This window comes from Cuculus canorus, chromosome 16, assembly GCF_017976375.1.
Source record: "Cuculus canorus isolate bCucCan1 chromosome 16, bCucCan1.pri, whole genome shotgun sequence".
Classification (NCBI taxonomy): Eukaryota; Metazoa; Chordata; class Aves; order Cuculiformes; family Cuculidae; genus Cuculus; species Cuculus canorus.
Window position 1 is genome coordinate 13,913,156 of NC_071416.1, and position 10,156 is coordinate 13,923,311.

The 10,156-nt window shown below is 44.2% G+C and overlaps 1 protein-coding gene across 2 annotated transcripts; it reads right to left on the bottom strand.

Annotated features, from left to right (window-relative positions):
• Nucleotides 1-2,025: 2,025 nt before the first annotated feature.
• On the bottom strand, nucleotides 2,026-10,148 carry CSTF1 (cleavage stimulation factor subunit 1). 2 transcript variants are annotated; one of them, XM_054081312.1, is made up of 7 exons: nucleotides 9,822-10,148; nucleotides 9,239-9,409; nucleotides 8,473-8,668; nucleotides 6,983-7,260; nucleotides 5,991-6,188; nucleotides 5,028-5,418; nucleotides 2,026-3,565 (listed from the first exon to the last, which is right to left on the bottom strand). In XM_054081312.1, the coding sequence occupies exons 1-7, from the start codon at nucleotides 9,939-9,941 to the stop codon at nucleotides 3,306-3,308; spliced, it is 1,614 nt and encodes a 537-aa protein (XP_053937287.1). In that variant the 5' UTR covers nucleotides 9,942-10,148; the 3' UTR covers nucleotides 2,026-3,305. The 2 variants fall into 2 exon arrangements, with proteins under 2 accessions (XP_053937287.1, XP_009557018.1); XM_009558723.2 differs by lacking the exon at nucleotides 9,239-9,409.
• Between the last annotated feature and the right edge of the window lie 8 nt (nucleotides 10,149-10,156).

The following is a 10,156-nucleotide window of genomic DNA, read 5'->3' on the forward strand; positions in this document are numbered from 1 at the left end:
AGGTTCCAAAGCCAACATCTTTCACACCTTTCAAAGTTGTCTCAACTTTTGAGGCATTGATAAGATTTTTTTGTTATAAAGGGGATTTGGGCAAACCCTTTGTGTTCTCATCCATACCTGGGGGTGAATGCTGTGTGAAAGACTCCTCCTTCCAGCACGAAAGCTTCAACATGTACACAGGAAATGCACGGTCTTCAGCTCCTGACCTGCAATATCCAGCGCAACAAATAGAGCAGTTGCGCTTGCAGCGTGTTTGAAGGGTCTTGCACAGCCACAGGAGAACTTTCTAACCTGAGCTACAATTATCTTTTTTCCTTTATTGCACTTCATTTTTCCCTGGGATTCAGTCTCACAAGGCAGCTCTAGTGGAAAGACAGCCTGTGTCGAGGGAATGAGAGATATTGATCCCAGACCAGAACCCCTCAAGTAGAAAGTTTGAAATCTGTTTCAACGTGTGGCACGCAAGCCTAGCTCCAGAAGTGGCCTTTCAGGAAACGCTCTCCCGAGAACCATGTGCCAGTTACTGACAGTCAAGTCAGGGTGCTGAGGGGTGTGGAAGGCTGAAAGATACAAAGCTGTAATTACAATTTGGCTCCAAAGGTGCTTTGCTTTTACATTGGCATGGCTTGTTGGCCGAACACATCAGCTGTGGCATTACCTTGCTATATTTCCATAGCTTCTTCCAAGAAAAGACAAGTTATGAGACAGATGGATACAATGGACCTTTAGATAGGTGATGGAGACTATCAAAGGTAGTGATAAATCCTTCGTATGATTGTGCTCTCTGTGTAGAGCAGCTGGCTGGGACATAGCTACTAAGAGATAAAGACTTCAAACTCATGCACTGGGATTTCAGTTATCAAATTGAGATTTTTTGTGAAGCTTCTCTACCTGTAGCAGTGTGATCACTTGGAGAATGTTCACTTCAACTCTTCCAGATTTTCCCCATGAAAAGACGCATTCCTCTTTAACCAGATGCAGATCTAACAAGATGACTATGTTCTTCAAGATGTTGCTATGGCTCTTCTTCACTGTACCCCATGCCTGTGTGCTCTGAAGGCCCTGTCCCCTCATCCCAAATCCATCACCTTCAACTACCAAAGTAGCACTGGGATGGAGTAGTATGAAACTATTTCACTCTGGGGTTGCATTATCTACCTAAACAGAATAAGTTAAGTTTCTTCCAGCCCTTACTTCTTAAACAGAAAAACTCCAAACTTCTGCCCTCCAGCAAGATGGACGATACAAAAAGAAAGGTGCCAATTTCATTTTTTCACATCAACAGAATAAAACTATTTCAACACTGCAAATTAGAAGACTGCAGAATTAAGGAAGCTTGAGGTGAAGTTAGCAGCACGCTAACTTACCAACCACAGCAGTGGTTTAATACATAAAACACAAAGAGTGTTTTGAAAACAGACGCGTCCAAACACCAGAAGCAAATGCGTTGCTTACGGACAGCTTCTTTAACAGAATCAAAACAAATGTGGCACTCAAAGCAAAAAAGCCCCGGCTATCAGTTTAGCTGTCTGGCTGCAATAGCAGTTCTGGTGGCTTTTTACGTGGAGTAACAAGGAGAACCAGAGCTCGGTGGGAGGGTAAAGAGACGTTCTGGCACACAGTTATAAACGCAAGCTGTATTTGCTCAGTGAAAGCAGTCCTCTGCACTTTCTTGCCTCACGTGTTTCTATAGTTATAGGAACATGAATGGAGACAGATTAGGAACAAAGAGGATGCTAAGTTTAAGAAATGTTTTGCATAGCAGTAGCTTTTAAGAAGAAAATTAAATTTCATTCTCTACCTCTTTTAAAAATCCATCCCACCTTCTATACCATAAATCTGTAGTTGTATCTGACTCGCAACACAACAAAATAGTTCATCAAGCTTTAACGGGTCCCCAAAGACGTAGCCTTCCAGTATTCTATTCATTTCTCCTTTGTTACGCAGAAAACTACTAAATTTCCTTCTTTATATATTAAATAATTTTTAAAAAGTAATATTTATTTAAATACAGACAAAACCTGTACCCTCAACAGCCCTTGACAAGACACTCAATTGGGGCAAAGGAAAGTTAATCCAGCAGCAAGAAGAATCTTACATTTAAAAATTCTCATGAAAACAAATGCTGAACTTGGGACTAAAGGAAGCCCAGAAGCACTGCACAAGGATGGTTGAACAAATCCATTTGAAAATCTGCACAGGCAACCATCTGTAAAGGAAGCGGTGAATATTCAAACTTATAAAACGCCAAAGCACAGGGTTTTGTAATGACCTGTATTTCTGTTGACGAGGATGAGATCTGGAAAACATGGACCATTACACATAACAGAGACAAGAAACAGAGAGTCTGGATTTTTGGATAACAAAAAAGAATGTAATTCAAGTGCTGTGTAACAGACATAGAATGAAAATTCCTCAGTAAAATGAAGCAAAGTGACATTTCTGAGGTACATATCAAAAAATTAATACGCACAACACTGTCTTTCTTTCGGAGGACACTAAAGGTCTCTGTGGCAAAATTATTCTCATTTTCACATGCTGCAGGCCCTGTCACATTTTTACAGTTGCCATGTTTTATACCTCGAAAATACTATGAATTGGAGATTCCACTTAAGATAAATTCAAAAGAAGATGAGGTTTCAAGTCTGAGCTTTAATACCAGAATAAGAACACAACTTCTAGAATTCATCTAAACAACTGAAAATCCTGTTTCAAATCCTTATGGCACAAGATTGGCTCAAAACTGAAGGTCCACGTGGCCGATTAAAAAAAAAAAAAAAAAAGCCCACCAAAAAAACTCCAGGGTAAAAGATACAAAACGGAGCTTTACAAAGAATGAATCAGAACTGAAGGCAGCTTAAGGCTTCATTAAAATATCTGCCAAGTTATGCTGTTACTTGTGTAATCCATTCTTTTAACAGACTTCAGTGGGATTGCACAGATACAATGCAGAGCAAAACTGGCTCACACTGCCCAGTTTGAGCAAGATACAGTCACATATCTTTCGCAGGATTTAGAAAGACAAGAGAACAAGTTTAATCCTTCCTGCAAGGATCATTTTATTCTCCCACCCACACTCCTCGAGTACACTTAGAGATGACTTACAAAAATTAATGCCACACACACTAATAAAAAAAATTAGCATGGGGCAATATTTAAGTCTCAGTTTTTAGATATTTTTCTGCCATGACCGACAGAATTAAAAAGCAGACACAGCACGGCTTTCACCTAGGCATCTTTTGGCAGTACAATCAATACAAGATGATACAATGAATCTGGATAATCACTGTTTTGTAAAGCTGTCCTTAGTCTGTGGTTGATCTTCTGTACCAAAACCTAGCCCTGTAGTCATCACTGCAGGTCATGAAGCCAGGGTTGGTAGGGGAATGGACAATGCAACGGACAATGCTGTTGTGCCCAAGAGAAAGGAGATTTCTTCGTTCAGCAGTTCTTGAATCCCAGCAGCAGAGACTTATGGTCCTTTCATCTGGAAGCAGCACATAATCTTCTGTGTGGTTGAAGACAGCTTGTGTCCTGTGTACTTGTCGTCCACTCAAACCAGCTCCTAAATATATGCAGTAAAATATTAGCCCAAATAGGATCAATTTTAGGAAGTTTCCAAATATCTAAGAATAAACTTCCCACAAGTACCAACCTCTCCAGTCAGGAAAGGAACCTTACGTATCATTCCCACATACAGCAGGTCAGTGATAAATATTCTATTCCATGGTACACACGGCATATTCTAAAATTTCTTGATTTAGAACAGAAAGATTAACTGCTCCAACTGTGTCAGTAAAGCCCGACCACTCAGCATGAATTTAGGTGCATTTTTGCCTTTTTTTTTTTTTTTTGTATGATGCTTACAGCATAACTAAGGAAAAAGACCACAGACAGTAGAATGCAGATTCTTGTTATCAATGACAACTTTTGTTTTAAATGTGTATATCACATGGCATATCACGTGACCTACCTTGGCCCTACCTTCTCTCAACACCCTTCAAATAAAATGTGTTTCATACATAGGCATTTACTTATCTATGCAGGTTATTTTGCAAAGGTTTATTGAGGAGGTGCTGCACCCTGCTGGTTGGGAGCAAAGTACAGCTAGCGTACAAAAAAGGAGCGGGGACATCCCAAAAGCTGATTATATACAACTTTCAGCATCCTCTCCTCCTTCATGCTGACTCCTAATGCTTAAGCACATTACTGCTTGACCTGTTAGTTTCCCCCGTAACATTGCTGCCACCACATGCAAGGCTTCTACATCCTTCACCATCTCTTAAGACGTGCCCACATCAAAGCATGACATTGACAGCACACTCCAAGTACGACTACCTTGCACACCACCTGCATCTTTGTCCAAAAAGAAGAAACAAACCAGCTGTAGCCATTTTTCAGAATATTGACGTGGCTTACGAGAGTAACCTTTGCACAAAAGTATAATGGTTAAAACAACTGACTCCAAGTAGGTTCAATTCCTCCTCCTTGGGTGGGTGCTCTACAGGAAAAATTCTACTTTAGCCAGATTAGGTGTTAGCTTTGACTCTTCCAGTTTAAACAATGACCCTAACTTAGCAATAAATAGAAGAGTCACAAAATCAAAACGATCACCAGCAAGGAAAGCGGTGACGCTCTTTTGTTTTAATGAGGCTGATTTGTTTTAATTACTATTTCTAAAACACACTTAAGAACAAGAAAACGAAGTCTTCTCCATAAATATCCCAGTCCTTAGGGCAGTATCCTTCTTTACTTTCCTTTAATTCATTGATAACTTCCCTCCAAAACAGAGTAATTATGTCAGAAGAATCTCCAAAATCTACTAAATAGGTTTACACTGACTGACAGACAAGAATCACAGCTTGTCTTCTGGAAATAAGCTACAGGAAGTGTCTTCAAAAGTCTGGCTGCCAAAGCAGCGGTTTCCTCTTGCCTTTAAGAATTATGGCTCTACTGACATTATTACCCCTACTGCTGTGGGTCAGTACCTGAAAAACGAGGCACCTGGAAGGTCACCTGCCACATACCTGTGTATTTGACCAGTGTTCGACCAGTGGATATCTCCCACAGTTTAGCTACAGAGTCTTTTCCACTTGACAGGATATACTTTGAATTTTTTGAAAAAATAGCAGAACAGACTTCAGCTCCATCATGTGCCTTCTCGAAAGTAGTGATACAGCGGTTTGAAACACCATCCCAGAGTTTGATGCATCCATCCTTACTTCCCGTCACATACATGTTAGCGCTCGCGTTGTAATTTACTGAGCATATAGCATCAGTGTGCTGATCTTGAGGATTGCAAGACACAAAACACTGGAAAGTGTTGATATCATACAGTCGTAAAGTAGGGTGCTGGGTACCAACAAGTATGAAATCTCCAGAAGGGTGAAAAGAAATTGAGCGCAACATCTCTGCTTCCTGTTTGATCAAAAATACATAATTGGTGTAAGAAAAAAAAAAAATCTGAAAGGGAAGTGTCAATTCTGGTGGCACTGAAGTGCCAAAAAACCTAACTAAATTATCAGTTAGCACAATTCGTTCTGTTTCTGCAAAACAGAAAATGCTTCCTCTAGGATTACTGTGACAAGCTTCCTCGAAATGCACCTTAGTTTTTACTCTAGAGCAGCTTGCAGCGCCTGCTCGGTTTTGGGATATCTCACGAAAGTGACAGGAGACTTTGTCAGCCGCTCATGCACCCCAAAGCCCACCACGACATAATCCCAAACTCTCCTCCATTAAAAAAAAAAAAAAGACTTCAAAGTTACTCATTAGATTTGGTCTATATCAACCGAAAGCAGGGAGGCAGTAGATTTAAAGAACATAAGTATCCATTATGCACAAACTCTTAACATTTAATTACCATAATGTCTGTGAATTTTGTAGCTGCATACTCCTACACACCTTATGAACTCAGACACAATTCAGCTCACTGGTACCTCAGTACTTATACATTCAAGCTTTGGTTGCTCTGAACTGGTATTGTATCTAACCTGTATATATTTGAAGGCTCTTTTGGCAGAAGGTTTTGAATAATCAAACAATTTAAGTGTGTAGTCCCTTGAACCAGATGCTAGGATCTGTTCTGTTGGGTGGAAAGCTAAACACGTAACTTCATCCACATGATCATAGAGAGTCCGAATAACGGGGTGATTTTCCATGTTTTGCTGTGCTGTCTCATTCATCATGACCTACAAAGAGCATTCAACAAGTTAGCCGTAGAAATCAGAACATGCTTTTGACAGGAGTAGGTTTTATGCTTGCTAGTGTGGCCAAACAACAGCTACCTCAGCTACCTTTCCGATACATGGTCTGGCACATAATCACTATGATCTTAATTATTTGAAGGCCCATTATATATTGTTGTCAGATAAGAACCCTGTATCTTTAGGAAGGTTAACCGACTTGCTGAAGGACAAACTAGTTTCAGTAGCAGAGAACTGGTGCAACAAAACATATCGCCTTCATCAATGGTCCACATCAAAATACTGTATTGCCCTGACAAGGGAAGCTGTACCAACCAGGAAAACAGCAACTTATACTCATGCAGAATGTTGCTGAGAATTGGGCAAACCCACCCCTCCCTCTTAAATTGCTCCCTACTAACTGCACTGGACAAAAGAGTGAAGCAAATTAGTACATATCCTGTGAAACAGTTTTATAACACAGTGCTGGAGGCTGCAGGGGCCACAAGTATAAGGGGGTTCAAACCGAACTGTGTTCATACAATATAGTAACTAGCAGCAAGTATTGGGAGCAATTCTGGCTCAGTTCTCTAGACTGCTGTCAGAGGTTATACATATACTTGCCCTATTTCTTCTTCCTTTTCTTCGAGGGTACTTTATGAGACGTTGTTGGAGTAGGAAATACGGTGAGACAGATATTTAGTCCAACCCATTGAGCCAGCCACAAGGCACAGACATGGCACGAAACAGACAGCACCTCAAGAATTCACAAAGTGGTTACGATTCAAGTCATATTTTACCTCAATAGGCATAGCACTTTTGGCCAACATTCTCTCTGTATCAAGAATTTTTATTGAGGCATCAGCAGATCCTGTAGCTATTAACTGTCCGTCTCTGCTATATGTAGCTACTCGACACGGTCCTTTATGAGATGTGACATAACAAGTCTCATATTCAGAAGCTTCAGGAGACATGGTCTGTACATCTGCGTCAAATTCCAAGTCAATTCCTGTGCCTGGAGCTACCGTATCCGACCGTCCAATTGCATATTGAACAGCACTGTCATCGTTCTCCATTCCTGAAAAAAGAGAAGTTGATGCACTTAAATGAGGTTAATGTTTTCCTTAGACAGAGAGGCTGTGGCCAGATGTATGCTACAGACTTCTGGAACAGCTACGAGACACGTTTTGAGAGAGGCAGCCCACACTGAACAAAGCTAAGCTAGCAGAGCAGATTCAGTTATACAGCAGTACTTCTTGTAAGAAATGAGAGGTACTTTAGTTACGCTAGAGCAGAACACAGCTTTTAAAACTGACTGTGGAAATACAAGCAGCAAACACTGTGGTATATTAAGTACTAATAAGTGCACTGACAATCAGTTACTGAAGCCATTGACAGACCTCAAGTCAGCTTTCCAGAGAGGGAGAAATAAGCCCCAGTATAATTATATCAGATTTGAAGTAAAAAACCCCACCCCACAAACAACTATCCCAACACTGTAAATGAAAATGTTTATTCCTCTTCACACTCACTCTGCAGCACCATAAGTAGTAACAGGGCACACAAACATTTTCAGCTCTGTGCTCAACTGTGATCATCAGCTGATCAAATGCAATAGAACAGTTTTTCTCGCTTTCATCTACAAATTGCAAGTCTAGCACTTGGATTTCAAACAGACACAAGGCTTCACATAGTTAGTTATACTCTTGGAACTCAAGTAGTTCAGGCAGCAGAACCAGTTCTGTTACAATACAGAGAAGCCATAATGTTAAAGCAAGACCTCCTCCAGTAACTTGGTCAGCTTGTTTCGACAGCACCCAGGTATTTTGACTATGTACTGCAGCACAGATGTACTTCCAGAGAAAGATACACAGAAAGAGAACAGGAGATACTTTTGCTGAGACCCTAGCCTGTGGAGACTGATATGTAAAAGCTAGCAGAGATCGTCAACAGAAAGGCTCCTTTTCCAACACTGTCAGGAAGAATCATATAGAAAATATTTCTAAAGTTGGCAGAACTGTGTGGGTCAACTTTCTATTAGGTCTGTGGACTCAGTGATCTGTTCTGCTTTTGGTGCATACTAAAATATGAAACACAGAGCTGGAATGCACTTTAAAAAAAGCCATGGAGGCAAAGGCTGTATCTAAATATACAAAGTGTTATGCTATTAGTAGACACAGCCTTTGCATAAAAAGATGTCTTTTCAGTAACACTAACCTCTTAATTCACAAGAACTTAAGCTACAGATTTAGAAACTGGACTTTTGTGTTAGCTTTTTATTCCAGCTTACCTAACTTAATTAGGTGCAGCAGTTGTTCTGATGGTGCACAGACTGACTGTGGTTTTATCTCGTTTATCAGGCCATTGGCAATATTTATGTATCCATCATACAGCAGCTGACTAATTATCAGTTTATATAGTTGCTGTCGGTCTTTCAAACTGACTTTTGTTCTATACATTGTAAGCAAGGAATGCCTTGGAGGGGCCTGAAATGAATAAAGAAGAAAAATCACATACAAGAGAGTTGCATGAAACAGCCACAATCTTTAAATAAAGCACATCCTGCTGCATTTCAGTGCAGACACCAAATACTGCCGTATTTCAGGTAACAATCACGGACAGAAATGAAAGAGAGAAAAAAAAAAGAACCTGTTGCACTTGTTTGCTGTCGGAATGGAAATCTCGGCAGCGAACAGCACACCGAGCGCGTTCAGGGCAGCAGAGAGGGCAGAGTAACGCGGCAGTAAGAGGCACAACAGCCACCTCCGTGCCTGCCCCTCGCACCGCGGCCGCCCGCCCGCCCTCCCACCGCCCCGGGACCCTCCTCCCGCCCGCCCTTCCTCTCCGGCCCCCGGGCCGCCGGAGCCGCCAGCGGGCGGGGAGGGGGCGTGGGGCAAAGGGACTGAATGAGGGCGGGGAGTGCTCGGCAGCCACGGAGAGCGGGCTGCCCGCGCGGGCGGGGGCCGGACGGCTTCGGGCGGGAGCCACCGGATTGGAGCCGGGCCGGGCGGCGGCGCCGACAGCGAGGGGGAGCGCGGAGCGGCCCCGGTACCTACCGACCCTTCCTTCTGCCTCCCTCGCTCTCCCCCTAAAATGGCGACCGGAGCCCTGAGCGCATCGATTGGCGGCGGCGGCAAGGGAGGAGGCGGCGGCGGCGGCCGGGACCGCAGAATGCTCCTCCGCGAAGGCTGCTGCATCGAGCGCCCGCAAATCGATTGAAGGCGACTCTTGAAGGAGAGAACGGCAGCATCACATGACCGTGACACCTCGCGCGCGCGCCCGGGCGCTGGCAGGGCCCCCGCGGGTCACGTGACGGGGGAACCACGTGACAGGGTCCAGCACCCAGGGAGCCCCGGGGGGGGGACGGCGGCGGTGTCGGGGTCCTTCCCCCACCCCGAGCACCGGAGGGGCCTCGGCCGGCAGAGCCGCGAGCCGCCCCCCCGCGCAAAAGGGAGGCCGGGAGTTCTTTTGTCCCCCAGCTGCGAAGCTGCAAGAACGCCACTTCCGGCGGGACAGCGGCCCCCAAGCAGGGGCGCGGGCCGTGCAATCGCAAACTGCCATCGCAGCCCCCGGGGCGGCGCCGGCCTCTCTCGTTCCCAGAGCCCAGCACGCCAACCCCCTCCCCGCCGCCCCACTCACGTCAGCCTCCAGAAACGGCAACCGAAGAGGACGCGGGTCAAGGAGCGGGGAGGCCATGCTCCCCATGCCCCGTGGCAGCTGACGTCGATCACACGCTGCAGCGACGCGGCGACCCGACATCTTTTTTTTACCTATCCTGTATCCCTTGTCAACACCAACACACAGACCAGGGTCTCCTTCGCGCTTGTTTTTAGCGCCGCGGAGACAGCTAGAAGTTGCCTTCAGTCACGTTTTTTCGCAGGCCCGAAGTACTGAACCTGGCTGCAGCTGCCGCCTGTCCCTCAGCGGCCGCGGTCCCCCTCACAGCCGGGAGCAGGACCCTTGGGTGGCGGCGA